This window comes from Prosopis cineraria, unplaced genomic scaffold (assembly GCF_029017545.1).
Source record: "Prosopis cineraria cultivar Desert tree isolate PC_DT_omini unplaced genomic scaffold, ASM2901754v1 PC1, whole genome shotgun sequence".
Taxonomy (NCBI): Eukaryota; Viridiplantae; Streptophyta; class Magnoliopsida; order Fabales; family Fabaceae; genus Prosopis; species Prosopis cineraria.
The window spans coordinates 40,954,764-40,981,609 of record NW_026555332.1 but is presented as its reverse complement, the minus strand read 5'-3'; the positions used below and the strand labels follow the sequence as shown (position 1 = coordinate 40,981,609).

Here is a 26,846-nt window from a genome sequence, read left to right as displayed (position 1 = left end):
TAATTTTAACATTTGTAATAAATAATATTAAGTTTTGTCATGCTTATTGTAAGAATATGAGTGATTTATTTATTTTTTGTTTTATTTTTTCAATCAATTTTATTTCCCTCTTTTTTGGCAACCGATTATATAATAACTTTTTGGCAAATTTTCCTTTTATTTTCTCGCCAATAATTTAACAAACTAGATTTATTCTCCGTGTAATGCACGGGATGTTTCATTATTTAAGAGATAAAAACAAATTTAAATATGAAACTTCACAATTATTCCAGAGTACTTATATTTTATTATTTTATGTTAATTAAAAATTAAATGATAATTTATTCTGCTTTAAAACTTGTTATGCCTATACATATTAAAAATATAAATAATAAATTATTTTATTTTATTTTAAAATATGTTGTCTGAGGTAAACTAAAACTTAAAGAACAATTTCTAATTGCAAGCATAATAGGCATACATCTCTTCAATTTTTATAACCTGGAGGAACTTTCTTTAGAATGGATAGTCATTGCATTTTACTCAAAATATAATTTTTTTTTTAAGATGTGTCATCCTCACGTAAATTAAAAATTAAAAAATCATTTAGTTAAATACTGATTTTTTATACTTCATGCAAATTAAATTTATAATTTCATTGCATGCCCAACCCCTATTATTTTTCACCTAAATCTTATATGCATCGTCATTTTCCATTGAGTCTTCCATGATATTTCAAAATATAATTTTTTTATACTTTGCCTAAATTAAATTTATAATTTCATTGCAAATCTCACATCTATCATTTTTTACTCACTCTCACCTATACCATGATTTTTTTACTACAGGGTCCACACATTTTTTTTTTTGTTACAGGTTTCACACCTATTTTTTTCCCCATGATAGATCCCACTAACTCCTTTCAAAACTTATAATTTTAAAAAATAATTTGTAGATATTTAGGAGGAAGATGAGCTAAGACCCGAGATGCACCCTCTGCAACATTTCCTCTGCTACTGAAAGCATCAATCATATCCCTCAAGGAATGCCCCTTCTCTGCAAATGTCTGGAGAAAGGTTCTGCCCAGTGATATTTACAAAGATTTTTCCAAGGCCATTATTGATAGTTGGGTGCTTAGCCTCATTAATTCTCCACGATTGGATACCTCGTTGGGGTAACTGTTGTCTACTGGAACCTTTGGGAAACAAGAAACCTTCGCATTTTCACTGATGCTGAGTTTACGGTGGACTCTCTTCTTACATAGATAAGAGCCACTGTCAACAATACACTCAAAGCCTTTTTTACTTTCAAGTCCTTGACGTAATTTGTCTACCGTTCTTTCCTGGTTTGTGTACAGTTTTTGTGTATTCAGTGAAATTCCCTTTTACTCCAAAAAATAATAACTTGTAGAATTCAACAGTACTTTACAATATACGCGATGATATGATTTTTCAATCCGTGTCTAGCGCTCATATTGTCAAATGTTAATGATACGGAATAATGCCTTTAAAAGAAAAAGCGAAGAAATTATATGGAGAGAGGCCTAGAAGAGCCGAAGAGGCAGGCGAGGGACGCGACGAGAACATCCGCGGCACAAACAAACAAAGGGGACTGTAGCCAAATGTGAAACACCGACACGTTGGATCGCACGGCAATCGAATCCACACAGCCCCTAGTTCATGATCATAACATCTTACTAGTTTGTTACATGACCTAAAGGAAAAATTCTTTATTCTCCTCACATCCCTAGGCGGAAAAGGAAGAAAAGAACTTTAGTAGGAAGTGGGGCTTATCGATCCCACTTTAGGCTTCGCTTCTTCAACTACGGAGTTATCCCTGATACGCACAGAGGCCGAGAGATGGTGAGAGTAATTCCCATGGCGTCTTCGATTCGACCTTCTCTCTCGTCCTTCAGATTAATCGGTGGTCATCGTTTCTTCCCTTCCCTCTCTTCCCATGGCCCTTCTCGGCGTCTCTCCTTCTCTCACCTTGGCAACGGTAAGCTCTCTCACTCCCCCTCCTCTGACCCTTTTCAGATTTCACAGTGTCCTTTTTTGCTTGAGTTTCGTTATCTTGGCCGAGTATTAAATCACATTGCGATTGAAGTTTCATTTGGTCCGTACATCTTTGTTACCAAACGACTAATTTGCAGTTTGATGCGTTTTCTGGCTACTTATGGTATGGGTGAACTCGGAGACCTGGCAAGTTTTATTACAAGTTGGCAGTTTCACGTTAAGAATAATTGGTGGCTCTTTCTTTTAAATCTAGCACAGAGCTTTCATGGGAGTTTATTATTGTGAGCTATGGGAAGAAATAGAGTTGGATATTTATACGGCTATGATTAGATTTATGTCAAGGCTATTCTTCAATCATGAGTGAAATTATTTGCCTGCATGATTATTGCGTAGGACTGATCTCCCGTACACGCATCACTTCCTTGTTTTTCAATTGCAAGTAGTCGACTAGACTTAATTGTCCCCAACCATTTCATTGTCTTCTTTTTCCGATTACTGGCCTTGATTTGTGCCGAAGTGTCAGATATTGTTCTTTCATAGGTGTAGGAATTGGCGCTACTGTTCACTGGCTCGCTGAAGTCCGGAAAGCTTTGTTTAATTGCATTTTGGTATTTCAAATTAAACTATTTTGAGGCTTCAGATGTTTTGAAATACACTCATCTGACAAGTGGCAGTCTTTTGTAAAACTGTCGTGGACCAGGCAATTCATGTTTCCTTTTTTTTTTTTTTTTGTATAAAAAAAAAGGTTGTATCTTCCTTTTTTTCTAAGTACATCCATTTTAATTGTGTATTTTTCTTCAGTGCCAATGACCTGCATATTGAGGAGAGTAGAATCTTATGTTGCAGCTTTGAAAACTTTGCTCTGAGACAGTACTTTATATTACATTGATATTGATAATAGATTATATTCTACACTTTAATTAATTGAGTGAACTGAAATTGTTGTGGGTTGCCCAGCTAATCCTCAGTCCCATAGTTTTGGCCTGAAAGCACCCAGGCTTTTGAGACGAGATGGCAACTGCATGGGACTGATAGCAACTGGGATTGTGTGCCAGGCAAGCACAGCTGCTTCTCCAGAAAATGTACTTGAGTGGGTCAAGCAAGACAAGCGTAGAATGCTTCATGTCGTTTATCGTGTTGGTGACTTGGACAGAACCATAAAGTATGTTCAAATGATATACAAACTCCTTATCTCTAGAATCTAATCTAGTCTTCAATAGAACCGAATTGTGGAATAAGTTTTTGACAGAGAAAATGCTTCGTATTCCAGATTTTATACAGAATGCCTGGGAATGAAGCTACTGAGGAAGCGTGACATACCAGAGGAGAGATATACCAATGCTTTTCTTGGATATGGTCCTGAAGATTCACACTTTGTTATTGAACTGACATACAGTGAGTGTCTGACTAAGTTCTTGATCTCCTCTTAAGATGCAAAGGCCAGAACTTCTTAACAACCTGTCATATTGCAGCTCGCACTTTTTGATGTCAATTATATAAGCCCGTGCAGTAGAAACCTTCCAGTTTATATTCATCTCATTTACAAATATTTCAGATTATGGAGTTGACAAGTATGATATTGGAACTGGATTTGGTCATTTTGGTATTGCTGTTGAGGATGTAAGTTTGCTGAACTTTTGCACCCATTACTATCCTTTATGAAACATCTTTGCATTATCTTACTGTTTTCTTTTCTGGCAGTTCCGGAGTTCCCTTTATTCTTTACTCTTAAATATGCATTTTACCTAGTCTATAACTCACTTTTTTTTCTTTCTGCTCTTTCGGAGGATGTGGCATGGGATTGGAGGCCCAGTTTTGTTCATTGACTCGTTAAAATTTCTTCTCTATTGATGCTTTGAATTAACATCTTCAATGGAAATTATACTAGGTTGCAAAAACAGTGGAGCTCGTACGGGCCAAGGGTGGCAAAATAACTAGAGAGCCTGGTCCTGTCAAGGGAGGCAAGACAGTAATTGCATTTATTGAAGATCCTGATGGTTATAAATTCGAACTTTTAGAAAGAGGACCCACACCCGAGCCTTTGTGCCAAGTAATGCTTCGAGTGGGTGATCTTCAACGATCCATTGAATTTTATGAGAAGGTGCGGGTCAATGCTATTTTGATGGTTGCTTATGGTCTTACTGTTTATATTACCTTGTGTTAAGTAATTTTGGTGGTTGTTGCCATTTAGGCTTTTGGAATGGAGCTTCTTCGGACACGAGATAACCCGGAGTATAAGGTACAATGTTCTTTTATGCATGTTGAATGGCAGCTCCCCTCACAATAAAGTGCTTAGTACTCAGCAGATTAGATCTTATTATTCAGGGTAATATCAGGATTTTTCCCACACTACAGTAACTAATAACATATCACCTGCACAGAAAAAGTAGGCTTGAGGGGAAGAGATAGGTCATTGTTTGAATAAATCAAAAGAAGGAAATGACTTGACCTGCTGAGATATGATTTTTCCTTGAAGGAAATTGTCCTGCAATTGCACTGTTATGTATCAATATTTATGCATTTTATTTTCTTTTTAATTATGCTTGACTATGTCTTTTTTATTTATTGATTCTCACAAAATATGCTACTTTACCCTTTGGCTAATTATTTGGTCCACATACAGATAATATTGAATCAAAACCTAAAGTGGAATGGAAGACTGATCTTAATTCTTGTTTATCCAAATGCCAAATTCTCTCTTGCATTTAACTATACAAACGTCTTACATTAGAGAAGGCGGCAATCAATTTAACATAGTCAAATTGTTCGGTGAACATCTGGTTGTTTTTGAATTATTATTAGAGGTAGTTATGGATATCATTTTTATGTAAATCCTCTGGAATTACAGCTGGACTTTACTTCTGTTATGTTCTGATTTATATCTGATTTGAATATTTTTGTATGCTGAACTGCGGTTTCAGATCTTGAGATGTATTCACAATTCTGAGGTCCCATCTTGATTGTTTTTATGACTCCAGAAAAGTTCATTGTCACCTTACTTAGTACTCTGGGCATGTAGTTTCCCTTTCTTTAATGTTGATCCTTTGATTACCCTTTTCTTTTGATAGTACACCATAGCCATGCTTGGTTATGGTCCTGAAGATAAAAGTGCTGTTATGGAGTTGACTTACAACTATGGAGTCACTGAATATGGCAAAGGAAATGCTTATGCTCAGGTAGACAGAAGTTCATCTATCTCAATTCTTTATATCCTTTTAAAACTTCTGCTGAGGTTTCTATTGCTTGCTTGTGATATTTAGATTTTGTTTCTGTCTTAACTGAAGCAGATGTAGTTTTGATGCAGGGTTTTCTTTGAAAAATCAACTACATTGTGCTTCTTCATCAAAGTTTCTTAACACCTGTTAGACAATCCTTTCTCTTGTTTAATTCTTTTCTTCGATGCTTACCCTTTGCAGATTGCAATAGGCACCGATGATGTCTACAAAACTGCAGAAGCCATTAAACTTGCTGGAGGAAAGATTACGCGGGAACCTGGACCATTACCTGGGATCAACACAAAAATTACAGCATGCTTGGATCCTGATGGTTGGAAGGCGGTATGCTTCTGGAATTTTGTGGATCTATGGAATTTTTCACTTGAAAAATTTATTATGATAGAGTTGATAGTATCATGGTACACACACTTGCCAAAGGGGTAGTACTTGAAGATTTATGAAAAATATCTTGATATTGATATAGGTATTGTGACATGATTTAAAAAAAGGTTATTATACAATTTGAACTTTGAACCATAGGTTCAAAGAGGATTTGAACTTTAAACTTTTTAAAGGTACATTATGAACCCTAAACAATTAATGTTGGGGCAATTTTGCTCTTACCGTTAAATTTTAACAAACATCCATCAAAATGGGACCTAATGTGTGATTTTCACCAAATGAGGGGGGGAAAGAGAGAGAGAGGGAGGGATAGTGGAATTTGGTGAAAATCGCACATTAGGCCCCAATTTTTAAAAAACTAATAGACGTTTGTTGAAATTTAATAGTGGGGGCGAAATTGCCCCAACTTTAATTATTTAGGGTTCAAAATGTATCTTTTAACAATTTAGAGTCTAAATCGCTCCTGAACTTAAAGTTCAGGGTTCAAATTGTATATTAACCCTTTAAAAAAGGGGGTTTTGCGACATGAATTCTGTCTTTCATCATTTTTGTTCTGTCATGGAATGACTTTACCGGGGGTATTGTGGTGGTTATGACAACTAGGATACATGCTATATCGGTCAAGATTATTCTTGGAAGATCAATGCTGTCTTGCTATATTATACCTGTGATCATTGGCCTGGGTGCCACTAAATGAAAAGTCTGCCTTCTGTCTTCTGGTGTATGTGGGAGCCAGGGGTCTTTTTTATATAACAACGCCAAGTAAATTGTCGTTAGCTCCCTCTGAAAACGATTTAGAAGCAAGTGCAAATATTTTTTTGTTGACGAATCTAAGGCTTCAACTTTACTGTTGATAAATGGTCAGCCCGCATGTATGCACCTTTAGATGCAATTAGACAACCAATATGCACATTATTCTCAAACCCTGTTGTCATCTTTACCAAAGTTGTAGAATTCATTCAAGTGACTAAGGTCATCAGAGCCTGCAGAATGACCCCATAGATACTGAACCGTCCACATGCTGATACAGTTCTCATAGTACTGTAATTTCTCTCGCCTTCGAAGTTGGAGATGTAAATGTAAGGCTTCAGAGTTGGTACTCTAAAAAAAATAAAAATGGTAATTTGCTGCGTTTGAGTGGCGTGTGGCTCCATGCTTACTACTTTAGAAACTGGTGAAACTTTATCTTCTCAATGTATCTGTCCATCTTCCTGCATTTGGTCCCTGAAACAACACTTGCTCCCTGGCTCCTCAAACGGCATGCATTTTTGCACCATCTGTTCATTTTTGTGGTAGAAATGTTAACAATCTTTCATTTGTTTTGCGAAAACATAACTTTAAGCTCCTATACTTTGTTCGAGTTTTGTTATTGGTCTTTGTAATTTTTTTTTTAATTTTTGGTCTCTATACTTTTATTTTTCAATGTTTTAGGTCTTTTCATGAACAAAGTATATGAATCTTAGAGGGATTTAAAACAATGAAAACAAAAAATACAGGGACTAAAAACACCGGAAAAAAAGTACAGGAACCAATAGAAAATGCAGGCAAAGTACATGAACCTAAAGTTATGGTCTTCCATTTATTGTTTAATATAAATATTAGCCTGTGAGTTGTGACTTGGTTTTTACCTCCACTTGACAGGTGTTTGTAGATAATGTCGATTTTCTCAAGGAATTGGAGTAGTGTGTGTTTAAAACCGCTATTGCAGCAATCCTGGGAAGCTGAAGTCAAATCACTCGCGAAGACCGTTTCTTTATTGAAGCTGTCGCCGTGATCAAGAGAATGTATCATACTCAATTCCGATTTTGTAGATAATATGATTTATTGTTGTCCCAAAAAAAAAAAAAAAGAAGCGAAGGAGGAGGAACTGTTGACTAGGGTAATAAAGCTTGATATGATGAAGCAAGTTTGAGACGCAATTCTCTGTACCGCATTCATAATTTCAGCTGTTTTCGTTTTCATTGGTTCGCAGTTTTGTATTTATAACTATGCGCAGTTTACACATTCATAAAATAGGTTATATTTGCTCAAAAAAATATGTTATTAATGAAAGTGCGTGCTTGTAAAAAAAGATGAAATTACGTGTAGTTGTAATGCCAAAAAGTTGTTGACATAAAATCCTGATTGGATTGTGGTTGTTCAGAAGATTTTGCTCGACGCCAATGAAATTTTTGACATGCTTGCTAAGCAGGTGCCTTCCCGTGTTGCTGGATTTTTATTTACACTGTTGCATAATAATTTCCATTGTTATTAAAAAAACCAAAAATTTTATAATTAACATCAAAGCCCGGCACGCACCTGTTTAGGAATAGGAATCCCAATGATGAGGAGGAAAAAATTATTTTGCTAGCGATTTTGTCTTAATGTCCACACAGCAAGAGTGGGGTTTGGACTTTGGAATGGTGGTGAGAGGCCTGGGAGTTAAAACTTAAACCATCATAAAATAAAAAAAAAAAATCTTACATACGTTTAGTATAATGTATCATTGATAAATTGGTGAAAAAAAAACTATATATCCTTTATACATTACTATAATAAGACTTTTTATCGCACACAAACAATTTTTTCCCCTTTTTAAGAAAAGGCTTGGCGATAAACAAATTATATGAAAATAATTTACATGTTAAATAATTTTATCTATTGCATGAAATCTGTGAAATAAACCACACTCTTCATATAAATCACTCCTCATATAAATAATGTGCATTCTTATAAATTATATTATAATTAATAAATAATTAATGGTGGAATTAATATGATTATTGATTTATTGAATAAGAAGTTTATTCTCTGGCCAAAGAAAGGGAAGCAGCAGCTTATTCCCTCGAATGTTTGGCTCTAAAAATAGAAACATAAATTTTGTCCTAAAAAATGTCCGCCGATTAATTTATTCAAATACTTTAATCTTTTAATTTAATAAAGTTAAAATGAATAATAAATACTAATACTGATTTAATAAAGTTAAAAATTCTGTCATCTTTTGTTGCTCAATTGACTTCTTTTTTGCTCAATTGACTATTTGAGTATTCGCACATGAGAATTTCAATAAGGGTTAAATGTTATTTTTATTCTTCAATTGCATGTGAATGGTCAATAAAGATTTTAAATTTAATTTAAAATCAATTTTATTCCTTAACTTACAAATTTATTGCTGCCTTGTCCCCGGTGTTAACTCTCCAAATTTTGCTGTTACGTGAGCTTCACATATAAATTTTTTTAGTAGTTTCCACCATTTTTTATGATATAAAAATACCTCTCTCCCTCTCTCCTCTCTCTCTCCCATTCGTTCCCTCTTGCTCCCCGGCATCTCCTTCCCTCCTCTCTCTCCCTTCTCCTAACTTTTTCTCTCTGTCTGCCATCTCCCCCTTTCCTCACACAAATACGGATCATATGCAGTGGAAACGTGCAGTGGATGGGAAGTAGAAAATCCTGATCATGAATTTTTATTTGATGACCAATAAAAAATAAGTGTATAAAAAAATTCCTCATTTGCACACACACAATCACGTTTTATCAAAAATAAAATTTTTAAAAAGATATAATACTTTTAATAAGTCTATTAATCACTAATTCAATAATTTAGATAATATAAATTCAATCTAGATAGTTTAGTTAATATTAATTTTTTATAAATTAACTATCTAAATATATTTTGAATAGTTCAGATTTGATTTTGGTTCATATTTAAAATTTTTAACTTATAATTTTTTCAAAAAAATATTTTTTGAAAAGTGCTGGAAATATTATCTTTATTTTTAATATTGTATTTATCAAAATAAAAAATTATAAAGATTATAAAAATTTTAATATTAACTATAAAATATCAAAATACATCTTAATAGTCAATTTATAAAAAAATTAATATTAAACTGGATTATTTAAATAAAATTTGTATTGTCTAAATTAGTAATTAATAAATTTATTAAAAATATTATATTTTTTATAAATTTTTTAAATAAAACGTGATTGTATGTTTGTAAATGAGAAACATTTTTATACATCCATTTTTTTACTAGCCATTAGATAAACATTCTTTGTCAGGATTTTTTTACTTGCCATCCACTGCATGGTTTTCCACTGCATATGATCCGTATCCTTCCTCACACACCCATCATCCTCTCTTCTCGCGCGCTCATGTGGAATGAAGAGAACCTCATCCATCAACAACCTTCAAAGCAGAGAAGAAAATTTTCCAAAGCCATCCCTGACTTAGCTATTAAGCATCAAACCTAAAAAATATCATCTCTCTCTTTCCTCATTGCGTCTCCTTCACCCCCCCCCACTCTCTCTCACCCACGCACACTTGCACTTTTTCCCCTTGATCATACATGCATTCACGCGGGTGGCTTCTTGAGAGCATGCTAAGGACATCGGAGCAGTCGTAACGAGAGAATAGGTAATAAAGGAGCGTAAATCAGCACAGAACTTGCTATTCTCAGAATGTAAGTTAGGACTCAATGACCTCCTAAACCATGTGTACGAGCTGATCTGCGATGTGATATTGTTGGACAGACCACATGGTAATTGGCCTGACGCGCCAGGAAGGATGGCGGCGATGTTCACGGCGGGCGTGCTGGGTAGAAGCAAGAAGGTCAGGAATTCGAAGACACAAGTGTTTGTGCATGACTTTAGTGGAGAGGTGGAGAAGTTGTATGGGAATGAGTTTCTGTGTAAGCAGAATCTGGTGGGTGAAAGTGAGACTTTGGGGCATTACATATCGGAAAAGATGGATGAGAGCAATGTTCAGTATTATAAGAATCAGTCTTCATCGTCATCAATGGCTTCTTCTTCTTCTTAATCTTTCAAGTGTTCGTCGTCAAGACTGCTATAAAGCTACTACTCAGTTTAGTCCTCGTAGTTATAAACAAGTCACTATGGGTATTTATGAAACACCATCTCTGTTTCTAACATAAAAAACAGGGGAGAACAAGACCCAAGTTGATGAAGAACAACATGTCGATGGCCAACGACATCCCACGTGATGACAACAACACCCTGTTCCATGAACGAACGCCATCCTGTTAGAGTTGGATATAATTGTCACAATTAGGGGAGTGAAAGATAAGAACGCCAACCTGAGTGCAAGCATATCACTCGATAAAGGCAATGAAGGCATGGAGTTTGGTTCTAGGAGAAAGAAACCTGCCAAGAGCATTTTGTCATCCTCAATCCTTGATCTGTGCCCTAAGTAGTGGAACAGCAATGAGTCCCGTGGCTTGCATGCATGCTTGATGAGCTTCCAAAGGAATTAAGGAGAGAGGAGTGGAACCTCTTTCTGCCATGCATGCACACTTGATGAGTGAGTCCCCTGCCTTGCATGCACGTAGACGACTCCTTGAATTCGCTATGACATTAATTTATGCCCCATGAGCCGAACTATAGGAAGATAGAGGAGGAGGAGTAGTTGCAGTGATGATAGAGGAGGAGTTGGCGAAGAAGAAGAAGAAGAAGAAGAAGAGACAGTGCAAGAATCATAATTTGCCTTGGTCACCTCCGCCACATCGTATGCGTACTTCTGGAAGTTGAACAACGCATAAACCGCACAAATATCAGACGATGTAAGTTACAGATCTGGAGGAAGGAGACGGTGCTGAGACTGGTGTCAGTGAATGAGCTTTCGTGCAAGGAATTTCACCAGAGGGGGGGAGGGGGAGGAGACGGAGGGAGGGAGGGAGGGAGAGAGAGAGAGAGAAAAATATTAAAAAATAATTGATGGGATCCTTACATATTTAATAATAAAAAATATTAAAAAATTTAAATATAGACTCCACGGAGTGATAAAATGAACAGCAGAATGATAGGGTAATAAAATAAAAAATTTTAAAAGTTGAAAAATAAAATTAATCTTTAATTAAAACTTTTACATACAGTTTAAGTGATTGTCCTTAACCCTTTTAATAAAGACCATCTGATTTGACTTATTTAAATTCAAAGATCATATATTTTTTAAAATTATATTGCGAGAATATTAATTTAATATTAAATTTTTAATAAAAATAAAAAAATTATTTTTTATTTAAATTAAAATTAAATTTTTATATTTTATTTATTAATTATCCTAATTTATTTATTAATTTTTTTATAAAATGTTATTAACTATTTTACTTATTTTTATTTTAAGTGTTTAAATTATTTTAAGATAACTTATTTATTTATATATTATATATTGTTCATTTACTTATAGATTATTTTCATTATCCAACTTTACTTATTTATTGTTAGATTTTTATTTAATTTTATTTTAAATAAATAAATAAATGAAATAAGTAATTGATAATATTTAGTATGTAAATAAATATATAAAATAAAGCAATTAATTATTGAAGTAGAGCAATTTTAATATTAATTTTGAGGATGAATAATTTTCTCTTTTTTCAAAAATTTAATATTAAATTAATACTAATTAAATTTTAAAAATTTTAAAAATTTAAATTTAAATAAATGTGGCTAGCACCTTTATTAAAATTCTCTCCTAATTTACAGTGTCAGCGGCTTTTTTCTATTTCCGTCAAAACCCTAAAATTTTCTCCTCAGGCTCTCATACAGAGTTGCTTCCAGGAGGAAAGAGGAAGAGGGAGCTAATGGAGAATCATGCGAAGGGCAAAGACGAAAATGAAAGCCGAAACCCGGCCAAAAATAATAACAAAAAGCGTAATGTGAAGGGCGAAGATGAAAATCAAAGCCATAACGCAGCGAAAACCAGCAGCAAAAAGCGTAAGGAAGTCTTTCCCTATGGCAATTACAGGAATTACTATGGCTATCGAGTAATCTTCTTTCCTTAATCTTCGCTTCCTTCTACTTCATGCGAGTTTCTTTTTGCTAGAAGCTTTGGAAAATTGGAGTTCCAAAGTTTAGCACCATTGTCCATCGTCATCCACTTATTTATTTTCGCGTTTATATGTAATGATTACACAATAATTTTCAACTATTAAAACTGGTTCAAGTCGAACGCTTCCTATCGTTTTGTTTGGTTGCTTGGAATATGGGTTATCTCTTCGAAGCGCTGATCTCTCACTTGAGCACTGGACATGTCAAAACTTAAAATATATATATATATATATATAACATCACGCGGGCTGCATACATGCATGTCCTTTAAATTCTTATTGATGTTTCTGGAGAAAATGCAGCCGTTATTGTTCTATATTCCAAATAATTTTGGTATTCCTAAGTCAAATTTACTCAGTCAAAATTGCGACTTTTGTTTTATTTCGTGGCTCATCATACTTCATCAACGTTTTATTGCATCATTTTGAGCCGATTTTGGTACATCCCTGCCTATACAGAGGGAAAAAAAAAATGAACAGCTGTAAAGAAAGGAAGTAGGCTCATACACTTCCATCCTTGTGTCACTCGGTCTTAGACTATACTATCTCTAGTCACATTTGTACTATGCCTTGATAATAGGAGTGCCCGTTGGATTTTAGGTTACCTTCTTTTTGTGTTCATGGTATATTGATTTTGATGCTTACTACTATTAATGTTTCAGATAGGTCAAGGCCTAGATGAAGATCCCCGGTTGAAAGTCTTCAGGAAGGAATGGTTTGAGGGCAAAGATTGCCTTGATATTGGCTGCAACAATGGAAGAATAACCATCCAAATCGGTAATAATTTCCTACTTTTTTTAGTGCTTGAGATTTGGCACATTAAAATCCATGTCCTTGCTTGGAATGCAGTTACTTGTTATGTTAATCATCAACAAGATTATTATTGAAATTGAAACAATTTTGGAATCTTTTTGCAGTTCCCCCACAAAGGTTCGAAAGGTTGATTAGCTTAATGTTTAAGTAGGCCTGTTTGATGTAGTGACTACACCTAGGTGACATAACTGAAGCAGGACTTTTATTTTAATGTAATTTATGACTGGTTTTCATTCATTTTATTATGTTTTTTGCTTATACATATGTTTATAAAGCAATAAAGCAAAAATAACTTGGATGTATCTCCTGGGTTATTTGTATTATCCACAATTCCGCGTTATTTTTTTACTGACTAACTTGATACCAAACTTTTAGGTAAATCCAATCAACCCTTGTCTGTACTCCTTAAAAGATATATTTGTGCACTATAATGTTAAATTGAAGTCTAGACCACATGATCATGTCACTATTGGCATGAAAAGCACAGTTGTTTTTGTTATTGATTGTCATGATAACAGCCAGCGCCAGAGGAATTTAATCATTAAAAAACAGATAAAATTGGTGGTTTATTATATGTTTGTTAAAACCATTATTGAGGTAAAACATGCTTTCTGCTCAATGGTTATTATCTTTTTGCTTATAAGGCACAGTTTTTATTTTTACTTTCAGTAACTGCTGTAATTGGCCCCTGTCAACTTGAATTTTATATGACCATGATGGCGATTTGAATTAGTGACACTTTAAATTTTACTTGCTAGATTTTTAGCTGGAATAAGGATATAATAGTTTCAAGGAAAAATAATTTGCAATTATTGGATTGTGAGGATAATATTAACTGATGCAGTAATGTTGGTGAAAGTGGACGCTGCTTTGCCTTTGTTTTAATGTAGGCATGGAATGTGATTGTTTTTTCAAATTTGAGCTGTTAAAACTTACGTTTGCATGAACTCTTCATTTCTGATGCAATATTGTCATGTACTAAATATTATCTTTTTCCCCTCAGCAAAGAAGTTTCTCTGCCGAAGCATTCTTGGAATTGACATTGATTCTAGTAAGATTCTTATCAATCTTTATGTTTGTTCCTTAATTCTGTACTTTAAGTTTGAAATGAACTTTGATTGTGAGTTTGTTACATGGTTGTCACATACATTCAAAATGAGAACATCAAATGCAGAAGCTAATTCTTTATAATTTATATCTATTTGTGGCACCGGACTCATTTGGCCAACTCAAGCTTTTGGTGGCACATCCTTGTAGTCCTGCTTTTTGAGCACGAACATGAAAATGATTTGCATTGCTCTTTTCGTCAAGTAGCTTTTGAGCCTCAAAAGCTTGAACTTATTCTAACAAATATGAAAAATAAACTGGCAATTTTAGATTCCAGTTTGGATGCTTGATAGGAACTTAATGAAGTAATATACATTAATTTGATTCATAAATTTATCAAGAGGTAGCTTGAAGTTCTTAGTGTTCGCACAATCAAATCAGATAGCATCAAAAAGTGTTTAGTTTATGTTATTTTGCTTTTCCAATCTGCCAGATCTGGTTCAGGATGCATACTGGAATCTGAGAAAAGCAGTCAAATTGGAATCTTCTGGAAAGAAACCTGCAAACGCTTCAAAGCTAAGAGTTGAGTACCATCCTGATGGTAATTTAGAACAGAGTGTTGCTGTTTCATCTAGTGAAGAGCCAAAAGAGGTTTCAAGAGAACCTTCATCTATGGATAACAGAAATCTGGAGGACAGAAATCTGTTTGATGTTGTCTCATTCCAAAGAGATAACATTGTTAAGAGTCATCATTCATCAGAAAAGTGCTATGATACAATTCTTTGGTGAGTTGCTGTTTTTACTGTTTTGCATTGCATGATAAAACAAAGTTTTCTTTGCTAGAGAAAACTTTGGGAGATTGAGATAAAATTGTCATTATCAAGTTTTAATATACTAATTCCTTTTCAAAATTCCTTTGCCTCAATTATAGAGGATGGACCAAGGTACGTAAAACCGGACCGGTCATTAAACCGGTCATGGCACTGGGTCACGGGTTAGTGGTTCAATCGGGGTTGAACCGGGGTTGAACCGGTGGCAAACCGGTCATGATTAAAATAATACAATTTAAATAAAAAGACATTAATTATAAAAATATTCAACCAAATCCAACCACTCAAAAGTCTAACAATAATAAAATACTATATTTTTGGACTTAGCATGCTCTATCTCTAATTTTTCATTTTTTGACTTCAATTTCACTTTTTTTTGTTATCTTTTTTCCGAACTCAGAGCTCTGAAAAATTAAAAATGAAAAAAAAATAAAAAACGACGTCATTTTGGGGTAAAAGTCTGAAAAAATATTAACTCGGTTAACCCAGTTAACCTACCGGGTTATCCGGGTTATACCGGGTTGAACCCCGGGTTGATCGGGTTACACCGGTTTACTCCCTCACCGGGTTAAGAGCAAACCCAGACCGGACAGGGGACCGGTTCACCGGTTTCCGGGTTGACCCGGCCGGTCCGGTTTTCAATACCATGGGATGGACATAAATGCTGGCATTTTTTTTTCGTTTTCTTTATCTCTATTTTTTTTTATTAGTTCTACAAGATAGTTGCTATTCTAATGTACTACTTTAGTATTGTAATATTGTCTGCTTCTTAATGCCCAGATTGTATTGTGCCTGTATATTTTAATGGATGGACTTCCCTTATCATGTACTAAGAAACTTTATTTATTTTCAATCATTACAAAGTGGCTAAAAATGGGTAAGTTGACTTACACCTCCTGCAACGCAGCATGAGTGTAACAAAATGGATACAGCTCAATTGGGGGGATGATGGCTTGCTCACTTTATTTGCAAGGATTTGGAAAATGCTTCGACCAGTAAGTGTTGTCTCCTCCAGTCAAATTATTTTTTTCACTTTTTCACCTTTGCATTTTATCAATTGAAATTGAAGTTTGTGTTTCTGGTTGTTTTTCTCATTTATATAAGAGGCAGGTCTGGTTTTGTGACTGATTGTTTTCTCATCCTTTAGTTCAGATTGCAGTGTTGCATATGATAATAAATACTTCTTATTGTGATCAGGGTGGTGTGCTTGTATTGGAACCTCAACCATGGAAATCGTATGAAAGTAATCGTCTTGTCTCAGAGGTAATAATTTGCTTGCTTACTTGCCCTTGTCTATGTTTTTGTTTTCACTCTGAAGGGCTATGAAAGCCTCTATAATTACTACAGGCTCCCTAACTTAATGATTCTAGGTTTCCTTAAATGTATCAATGGTTTTGCTTCATACTTTTTTTGGTTGTCTCGGGGTTTGTTTGATCTAAACTGTTATATGAATGGTATACTTCTCTTGCATTCATTCAGATTTTCTAGCACAGCAAAGCTCAATTTTGGTGTATGGATGGGATGATCTTATCTGTGTGATGGAACCAAGGCTGTAATTGCATTATTTGTGAATAAAAGCTGAGTTTAACCTCAAACCAGTGCAAGGAATGAATGCTTAATCTCAGGAAATACTACAAAATCAGTCGCAGAAAATGCAGAAACAAAAAACTCAGTCACTTGTTTCAGTCGTTTGGCATTTGGGAGGCTAGAGACTCTGCTACACCATACTGAATTCTTCCTTACTCTCAAACCTCCCTTTTAAATCTCTCTCACACTAATTCTCTCTCTGTCTTCCAGCTCACACCTCACAGCCTTTACACAGCACATATGTCAGATGCAAGCTTGGCTCATTAGTTAGGGGCCCGTCACTGTGTGTGTTTTTGTTAAGAACTAAAGAAAGCAAATAAATCTATTAAATAAATTAGAGTAAGAATCTCACTCTAAAAATATTTAATAGCCAAAGTAGGAAAATCTCCAGGAAAAATCGTATTTTATTTTCTCAATGTCTAGCTATGATAGAAGCTAGTCCATTTATAATGCAGAAATTACAGCAAAATAATAAATAAATAGTAAGAAAATATCCCAACATATCTGGGATAATAACTGACTCAAACAGAAATTGACTCAACAAACTAAACATGATCAAAAGTTGATCCACTTATTTAGCCAACTACTGAAAATGAATTAATTAAATAAAAAGCAACTTAATTCTGCTCTAACTTCCTCCCCTTTCTTCTCTTATACGTCAATAGTGGATATTGACATTGACGCAGCATGCTATCAGTACCCCCCTCCTGAAAAATAGACTTGTCCTCAAGTCGAAAAGTGGGAAATTGAATGGCTATTAAATCATAGTCTTCCCAGCTTGCATCTTCAAGAGGACGGTCATCCCATTGAATTAAAATTTCCAGAATACCTCCTGGTGTCCAGCGGTGATTCAGTACCTTTGAGGGCGTAAGGAGGAGCTCCAGATTTGCAGAAAGAGGTAAAGGTGCTGGTGGTGAAGATGGTTGCTGCCCATGAGCAGGCCGAAGTAGGGAGACATGAAAAATAGGGTGCACCTTAGACTCAAGAGGCAAGTCAAGCTCATAAGCAACTGTTCCAATACGCCTCACAACTGTATAAGGTCCAAAAAATCGGGGGGACAATTTTTCGTTCTTACGTTTAGCTAAGGACTTTTGGCGATAAGGTTGAAGACGTAGAAAAACTGCATCCCCTGGTTGAAATTGAAGGTCCCGCCTATGCTGATCTGCTTGTGCTTTCATCCTATCTTGTGCTTTCTTTTAAGTTATCACGTAGTACTTTAAGCATGGCATCACGTAGCTCCAGTTGCTCCTCTAAATCTGCAACTAATGTTTCTCCCTTAACATAAGGGCACAAAGGAGGAGGATCACGCCCATAAACCAGTTTAAATGGAGTAGTGTTTGCTGAGGAGTGAAAGCTGGTATTAAATGAGAATTCAGCCCAGCAGAGAAATTTACTCCATAATTTAGGTTGCTCATGAGCAAAGCATCGTAAATAGGTCTCCAAACAACGATTTACTACCTCGGTTTGGCCATCGGATTGTGGGTGATAAGCTGTACTCATGTTTAAGCGTGTCTGGCTCAAGCGAAAAAGTTCTTGCCAAAAAGCACTTAGAAAAATGGTGTCACGATCTGAAACGATTGACCGAGGAATACCATGCAACTGTACAATCTCTTGACAAAATAAACCAGCCACAGTTTTTGCAGAATAAGGATGTGACAAAGCAATGAAATGGCTGTATTTACTGAGCCGATCAACCACCACCAAGATAACATCAAAACCTCTAGACTTTGGGAGCCCTGTGATAAAGTCAAGAGAAATGTCCTCCCAAATGCGCTTCGGAATAGGGAGTGGGTTAAGGAGTCCAACAGGAGCAAGAGTTTCATATTTATGTTGTTGACAAATTAAACATCTTTGTACAAAATGTTTAACATCTGTTTTCATACCTCGCCAATGCACACTTAATCCTAATCGCTTCAAGGTCTTTAGGAACCCTCCATGACCACCTGTTGGAGTCGCATGTGCTTCTTCCAAAAATTTAGCTCGTAATTGAGCATCATTTAGAATCACAAGTCGTCCCTTGAAATATAATATGCCTTCCACCAAGCTGTGATCTGGGTGAGATTGTGGATTTGTTTGTAATGCATCCACAATAGCTTTGGTTTCAGGGTCTGTCATTAATGCTGTAGGGAGTTGCTGTAAGGCATCTGCTAAAGGGATGACAATCTGGAAAAAATCAGCATGTTGAGGCCTTCGTGATAGTGAATCAGCTGCTGTATTGTCCTTTCTTGCTTTGTATATGATGGTAAAATTGAAAGGAAGAAGCTTGAGCATCATTCGCTGCTGGGAATTGGTGAGGGTGTTCTGTTCCAAGAGGTACTTAAGGCTGCAGTGATCAGTTTGGACATAGAAATGACAACCAAGTAGGTAGTGGCGCCATTTTTGAATTGCAAGCACTAGAGCCAATATCTCCCTGTCATATGTGGACTTATACCTGTTGGAAAAAGAGAATCCCTTGCTGAAATAAGATATTGGATGTCCTTCTTGAACTAGGACAGCACCAATACCCTCCATTGAAGCATCACATTGAATGGTGAAAGGAAGATGAAAGTTTGGCAATTGCAACACCGGTGTGGTGGTCATTACTAATTTTAATGCCTCAAAAGCTTTTTGTGCCTGTTCAGACCAATAAAAAGAATTTTTCTTGGTTAGTTCAGTCAAGGGTCTAGCGATAATACCATAGTTTTTGACAAAACGCCTGTAATAACCAGTGAGCCTTAGGAACCCACGGAGCTCTTTTACAGATTTGGGAGCAGGCCATTGCACTATTGCAGTTATTTTCTCAGAATCCACTTCAACCCCTTGGGCAGAAACCATATGGCCCAAGTAGCTAATTTGAGTCTGGCCTAACGAGCATTTTTTTGCATTGGCAAAGAAGGATTGCTTCTGTAGAATCTGAAATACTGTGGTCAAATGTTGTAAATGCTGTTGGGGGGAAGCACTGTACACTAAGATGTCATCAAAAAATACCAACACGAATTTCCGTAAATAAGGCCTGAATAAGTCATTCATAATAGATTGGAAGGTAGCTGGTGCGTTAGTTAAACCAAATGGCATAACTAAAAATTCATAGTGGCCTGAGTGAGTGTGAAAAGCTGTTTTGTGTACATCCTCCGGTAGAACCCGGATTTGATGATATCCAGATCGTAAATCAAATTTTGAGAAGTAGACAGCCCCATGCAATTCATCTAAGAGTTCATTAATATTGGGAATAGGGTACTTATCTAGTATGGTGATTTGATTAAGACGCCTGTAGTCAATGCAAAGGCGCCACGAACCATGCTTTTTGCCAACGAGTAGCACAGGACTGGCAAAAGGACTGGTGCTAGGTCGTATGAATCCACTTTGTAGCAAGCTCTCAATTTGAGCTTCAATCTCATCCTTCTGGTAATGAGGGTAACGATATGGCTGTAGATTAGGAGGTGTAGCATTTGGGAATAGCTTGATGGCATGGTAATGATCTCGGGGTGGTGGCAGGCACCCTGGCTCAGAAAAGACATCAGCAAAATCATGAAAAATTCTGTCAATATTCAAGTGTCCTGATGTGTTCTTCTCATTTGATTCCTGAGTAAGAAGCATGCTATGGAGATGGACCGAAACATCATTGTTAGTAGGTAGGCCTTGCAGCTTATATTTCTTCCCATTTAGCCAAAAAATCATAAACATTTTGTTCCAATTAGCTTGCACAGTGTTCAGTGACGCCAACCATTTAATATGTACCAAATCAGAACCACCTAAGGAGAACGGGTAGAAATCTTGCTGAATAGTTAAATCAAAAATTGTTACCTCAACCTTTAGGCAAACTTGATGGCATTTCACTCTACTACCATTACCAATTTGAACTCCAAAAGTTGGAACCGTCCGCACGGGGAGCTGCAATTCGGATACCACTGTGTCTGAGATGAAATTGTGCGTGGAGCCGCTATCAACTAAAATCAGGACAGTGCGACCCTTGAGCGTGCCTTGAAGTTTCATTGTGGTTGCCGAATGCTGTCCTAGAATCGCATTAAATGAGATTTCGGCCCCCTCTGGTTCCATTTTTGTCTCGGCTCCTTCGTGTAGGGGAGTTAGAATTTCTTCACCTTCTTCAGAAATTTCCAGCAAAGAAAAAGAAGCATTGCAGCGATGCCCAGGTCGGAAAATAGCCCCACACCGGAAGCACAGACCCTTATCTCGCCGGTTTTGATGTTCCGCATCTTCGGGAGAGATTCTCGCGGCTGTTGAGGAGTTTTTAGGAGTGGTCGAGGCCGAAGGAGCTGGTCGGGAGGGATACGCAGACGAAGCTAGTGAGAGGGAGTCTCTGGAATCGCGGAAATCACGTGCAAATTGGGACTGATTTGGGCGATTTTGGGAGTATGAAGAATTGGGCCTGGGCCCACGTGAATTTTGAGTTTTTTTTTTCAAATTCCAGGGCCAAACTTGCAGCTTTAAACACTGTTCTAGGTTTTTGAATGCGTACATCAGCTTTTAATTCTTCCTTAAGGCCACCCAGAAAAATACCTAAGAGGCAGTGCTCTGGCCAGTTGCGAACTCGTGCTACCCGCCTAGCAAATTCTTGACGGTATTCCTGTACCGATCCAGTTCGCTTGATGGTCGCAAGGTGCTCGTCCGGATTTTGATATTCAGGAGGCCCATAGTGCTCTTGTAATGTCTTGACCAACTCATCCTAGTACAACAAGGTACGTTCTGAATTTACCCATGAGAATAAATCCAAAGCATCTCCTTCTAGACTTATTGAAGCAACATCAACTTTCGAATCTTCCGGTGTTTGATAATATCGAAAAAATTTTTCAGCCTTTAAAATCCATCCTCGGGGATCTCCTCCGCTAAATTTTGGAAATTCAATTTTTGTATAGGGTGGACGTGGGCGCCTTCGGTCATGATCATCTTCACTATCATCTTCCCAGTGTGAGCGCCTATAGTGACTCCATGGTTCGCTTGCCTCTACTTGTTGCAGAAGCCTCAAGGGCCTCTATCTTCTCTTTCAACAAATCAAGTGTCTCTAATTTGGAGGCGATTGCTGATAATGGATCTCTTGAAAATGGATTGACTACAGATTCATTGCGTGAGGGGCTATTGGAGGAAGTGGCGTTGGGATCGATGGTTTCGTTACCGGAGCGTGTGGTCACCATGTTGATCGAACCAGGCTCGGATACCAAATTGTTAAGAACTAAAGAAAGCAAATAAATCTATTAAATAAATTAGAGTAAGAATCTCACTCTAAAAATATTTAATAGCCAAAGTAGGAAAATCTCCAGGAGAAATCGTATTTTATTTTCTCAATGTCTAGCTATGATAGAAGCTAGTCCATTTATAATGCAGAAATTACAGCAAAATAATAAATAAATAGTAAGAAAATATCCCAACATATCTGGGATAATAACTGACTCAAACAGAAATTGACTCAACAAACTAAACATGATCAAAAGTTGATCCACTTATTTAGCCAACTACTGAAAATGAATTAATTAAATAAAAAGCAACTTAATTCTGCTCTAACTTCCTCCCCTTTCTTCTCTTATACGTCAATAGTGGATATTGACGTTGACGCAGCATGCTATCAGTTTTCATCTTCACTTCTATTCACGCTTGTTTCTTGTTTGGACTGTCACTAGAGCCTGGAAAAGGATTGCAGAACTTCTATTTCCATTATCAATGCCTATATATTGTTTTTAATTATGCTGTTAATTGTATTTGTTCTTATGTGCCACTAACTCCTTATCTTTTCATCTAATATGTAGACTACTTCTATCAACTACCGTAACATTATGTTTCGTCCAGAACAGTTTCAGGAAATACTATTGGACAAGGTTTGGATGAATTGTTACTTCGTGGTGCTTTTTGTTTTTAAAGTTGGTTTAATAAATAACTAGTTCTCTTGTTGTTGAGCTTAATTAATAGAGTAAATTAGTGTCTCCTCCATGTGGTTTGGTCTATTTTCTTTGCCATCCTGTTCCTGTGGTTCAATAAGTAGGAATGACAGAGGGTGGATGTCTGGTCAATTTTTCTATCCATCTATCAAACTATTATTGAATCCAAAATATACATTTCCAGAATGATCTGGTATCCAAAGCACTTGAAATTTCCAAAGCGTTGGGTAATGGCTTTTGGACATGACAAACCCAATGCTCGATGTAAAAATGAACACAAGAAGAACGAGGGAAGGGAAACTCCCAAATGCAGGGAGATAAGGGAATACTTTCACTCTGAAGAAATTACCTTGAGCATGGTTTAGATGTCCCTTGTGCCTTAGAACAACTTATCATGCAGGATTATGTGAAACTTTCATGCCCTACGTTGTGAATTCCGAATTTGAAGTACAAATGCAAACTAAAATTTTTAAAATAAGCTAAGAAGACCTATGCGACAACAGAGGATGCCGTCATCTCACCAGTTCTCATTAATTCCAGACCTTCCTAGTTTCAGTTCACAAGCTAAGGGCCTTAGCTTATGTTTGAAGTGTCTGTTCTTCATGAATTCTGAACACGGATAATTGGTGGATCTTTGCCTTAGATGTTAGCGCTGTTATTTTTAGTCAAGTTTAAATGATTAACAAAATCAAGAAAAAATGTAACTAATGGGTGAACGTTCCCCTGAGGAAGTTGTAGAATTTCAGGGAAACCTGAAGAATATTGATGAATAGCGAGGCCTTGTTTGCAAAATGGAAAGAAATGGAGATTTAGCTGGTGATCCAATGAGATGGTGAGAGAAGGCGAGAAAGTGTCAGGAAAAGAATTTCAAGTGTACTGGGAAACCGAGACTGGATGAGGGAGCTTCTTTCTGTTAAGTATGATGATGAGACATTGCAACCTGCTTTTTTCGGAATGATTTACTTGAATGGTTTAGCATGCTTGTGACAGTCACTTGCATTTTGTAGACATGGAGAAAAGAATGAGGGATTTTATATGATAAAGCAAGCTGGGTAACACTTGAGGTGGCAAGCCAAGACAGGCCAAACCACGGAGAGAGGAAACTTGTATTTTCCCCCTCCAATTAATTATTATTTTACTAAAATTTTTGATGTTTGGACTTGTTTTCAGATTGGATTCAGAACCGCAGAAGATATTACTTCTGAATTGTCAGGGACCAAGACTGGTTTCAATAGACCAATTTTGGTGTTTAAGAAATGAGCCGTACAGATAGTCAGGTATCTATTTCATGAATTTTTGCGGAACCATTCTTCTTCCTTTGAGTAATTCAGTCAGTTTGTTTTTTTCTGCTGGCCTGAAGTATATTTTATATTTTGAGAGCTGTATTTGTGGTTACTTGCAGATATCTTTTTTTTTTTTTTTTTGTTTTGGCAAAGGAGAAACATCAAGAGGGAGCTGCTGCTGCACAGCTCATGGGAGGACATGTTTGTGACCTGTTCAGGGTGAGAATGAGAAATATTTTTAAACACAACGAGGACGTTTGCCGCATTGCTTGCTTGGAATTGACGATCGTGATCTTTCATTTGTATGACAGCAATGGTAGCAAATTGAGTTGGAAGGCGACCTTCTTAATATTGAAGTACATAGTTTATCGATTTGAATATCTGCATAATGTAAAGCGAAACCAGCAGAGTTTTTAAGTACTGAATACGTTTTACTCTAGTTCTGTCATTACGAATTCTGCACAAATCATGCGATCCTCCAGCTGTATTTATTTGGTTATCCTGGGGGGGTTTGATTTATGGCCCACACTACTCTTTTCACGTGTAAAATTTCTGTTGAGAACTCGTGTGATGCTGAGTTTTAAAAAATAATGTTCAAAAAATGGAATAACGTGGGCTTGATGGGTTACACTCTTCCAAAACCAACGGGAAAGTAGGAGTTGCTCTTTTCAATCTGGTCAGATTTATGGTTGTGGGGCAGTCTTGATCCGGCTCTCAATCGAACTTTTATGGCGTTAATTCCTAAAGCGAGTGTGAACCCCAATATATTAAGGAATTTCACCCCGTCAGCCTTTATTTTGTTGTCTGAAAAATAATAAGTAAAGTGATTGCCAATAGTCTCAAGTCTCTTTTACTTGACGTTGTGATGCCTTATCAGACTAGTTTTATTCAAGGCAGAAATATTATTGACAATAAAATTATAGCCCATGAAGTTATACACTTTATGAGGAAGAAAAATAGTAATATAGTTGGATGGCTATCAAAGTTGACTTGGAGCAGGTTTTTGACAAAATGAGGTGGGAATTTATCAAGGAGACACTGAAGGATGTTGGACTTTATTTATGAAATTCATAATGCCCTGCCTTACCACCTCTTCAATGTAGGTTTTGTGGAATAGGAAATCCTCCTCTTCATTTTCTCCAATGAGGGGTATTAGACAAAGGGGACCCACTATCACCATATATAATTGTCTCATGTATGGAATGTTTGTCTCCAGCTGTTATAGCCAAGGTCAAAAAGAAAAATTGGCATACGATCAAAATGGAGAGTAAAGGCATTCCATTGTTTCACTTATTTTTTATAGACGATATTTTTTGCAGACAATTTGGTTTTATTTGGTGACACATCCACTTCTTAGATTGACATTGTCAAGAGAGTGTTACAGTCTTAAGCCATTCTTCTGGGCAGACTGTTAGCAGATCTAAAACCCAGGTTTATTTCTCTAAAAAGTTCCCATGTGTACTAGTACTGATATTTACCAGAACGTGGGTTTCCAAAAATCAAAGTCCCTTGGTCGCTACCTTGGTGTGCCATCACCAATACTTATAGGTACATTATTGACAGGCTGCATAAAAAATTGGCTGGTTGGAAATAAATCTATTTCCTTAGCCGAACACATTATGCTAGCCAACTATGTCCTATCATCTGTTCCTTTATATGCCATGAAGAACACTACACTTCCTATTGGATGTCGTAGAACAACTGAAAAGCTCTTTTGAAAGTTTATATGGGGGTATTCTGAGGATCGTCATGGCATTAGCTTGATAAATTGGAAGGATCGTTGTCAGCCAATCAAGCATGGTGGTTGTGGTCTTATTAACCTAGAAGCCCAGAATAAGGCTTTCTGGTCTAAGCTTGTTCATAAACTTGTTTCTGAACCTAAACTGTTTTGGGTGCGTGTTCTCAAAAGGCAAATATCATATTCAGGACACAACCACCCAAGACATAAGTAAGAAACATTATTTGATGGCTCTCTTGCTTCCCTCCAAGCTCCCTTCTCACCAACCTCGTCGTGCACAAACGGAAGAAGAGAACGATCAACTTGCAAGAAGTTCAAAAAAGATCAAAAATGTTCTAAGCAAAGATGCGACTCCTCTACCGGGTGACTGGCCAATGCTGGGTACAAAAATTCATTCTCAACCTCCAAGCAGGCAAACTTTCACGGATAAGCTCAAAGGAACCATCAGGGACTACCCCTTGGATGGTGACACTGAAGAAGAGGAAGACGACATCAACTCAGATGATGATCAAAATGAGGCAACTGGTTCGGACCCAAATGTACCACATGTTACGACTTTTGAGAACGAGAAGAAGAACTTCCCAACTTTTATCTTCTCAGAAAACTTTAAGAAGCGGCTTTATAAGACATGGAAAAAGGCAGTCATTGTGCAACTCCTGGATAGGAATATTGGCTTCAAAGCTTTAGAGTCAAGGTTGCAAATGATGTGGGCAAAAAAAGGCGTTATCAAACTAATAAATATTGGTTATGGCTTCTTTGTCGTCAAACTTTCAAATAAAGAAGACTACTTCAATGCCCTCACAGGTGGCCCTGGATGATTTATGATCATTATCTTACCGTTCGACCATGGGAGCCGAAATTCAAACCTCAAAGTGCTACCATCGACAAGGTTGCTTGCTGGGTCAGAGTGCCAAAAGTTTTCCTTGAATATTATGACAATGAGGCTCTCACGCTTATAGGTAACAGGATTGGACAGACTATAAAGGTTGATCTTCACACTTCATGCCAACTCAGGGGTCACTTTGCAAGGATTTGCATCTTGATTGATCTAAGCAAGCAGTTAATGTCTGGGTTTCAACTGGATGGGGAAGATTATTACTTAGAATATGAAGGTCTACATATGCTATGTACTAACTGTGGCTTCTATGGTCATAGAGCAGAAATCTGCCTTTCAAAAAACCAAAGCTCCTTGCAAGAAGATAAAGCAGAACAACCAAATGCCCCTGCTGAAGCAAACGTCGAG

General features: G+C 36.5%; 2 protein-coding genes across 8 annotated transcripts; both read left to right on the top strand.

Annotated features, from left to right (window-relative positions):
* The first annotated feature begins 1,524 nt into the window (after nucleotides 1–1,524).
* On the top strand, nucleotides 1,525–7,572 carry LOC129319949 (probable lactoylglutathione lyase, chloroplastic). The gene is made up of 9 exons (XM_054965063.1): nucleotides 1,525–1,977; nucleotides 2,952–3,156; nucleotides 3,265–3,389; nucleotides 3,550–3,614; nucleotides 3,883–4,095; nucleotides 4,186–4,233; nucleotides 5,063–5,170; nucleotides 5,411–5,551; nucleotides 7,253–7,572. Exons 1-9 carry the CDS (start codon nucleotides 1,839–1,841, stop codon nucleotides 7,292–7,294), a joined length of 1,086 nt encoding a protein of 361 aa, XP_054821038.1. The 5' UTR covers nucleotides 1,525–1,838; the 3' UTR covers nucleotides 7,295–7,572.
* Nucleotides 7,573–12,109: 4,537 nt separating this feature from the next.
* On the top strand, nucleotides 12,110–24,429 carry LOC129307357 (probable RNA methyltransferase At5g51130). Of its 7 annotated transcripts, XR_008592348.1 has the most exons (10): nucleotides 12,110–12,375; nucleotides 13,101–13,215; nucleotides 14,255–14,302; nucleotides 14,792–15,083; nucleotides 16,036–16,123; nucleotides 16,326–16,391; nucleotides 22,454–22,522; nucleotides 23,753–23,859; nucleotides 23,985–24,084; nucleotides 24,177–24,429. XR_008592348.1 is itself a non-coding variant. In XM_054948295.1 (9 exons), the coding sequence occupies exons 1-8, from the start codon at nucleotides 12,193–12,195 to the stop codon at nucleotides 23,840–23,842; spliced, it is 951 nt and encodes a 316-aa protein (XP_054804270.1). In that variant the 5' UTR covers nucleotides 12,110–12,192; the 3' UTR covers nucleotides 23,843–23,859; nucleotides 23,985–24,429. The 7 variants fall into 7 exon arrangements, 2 of the variants coding, with proteins under 2 accessions (XP_054804270.1, XP_054804292.1); XR_008592353.1 differs by having other exon boundaries at nucleotides 23,329–23,859; nucleotides 23,985–24,429; XR_008592352.1 differs by having other exon boundaries at nucleotides 22,454–23,494; nucleotides 23,590–23,859; nucleotides 23,985–24,429.
* The last annotated feature ends 2,417 nt before the right edge of the window (nucleotides 24,430–26,846 follow it).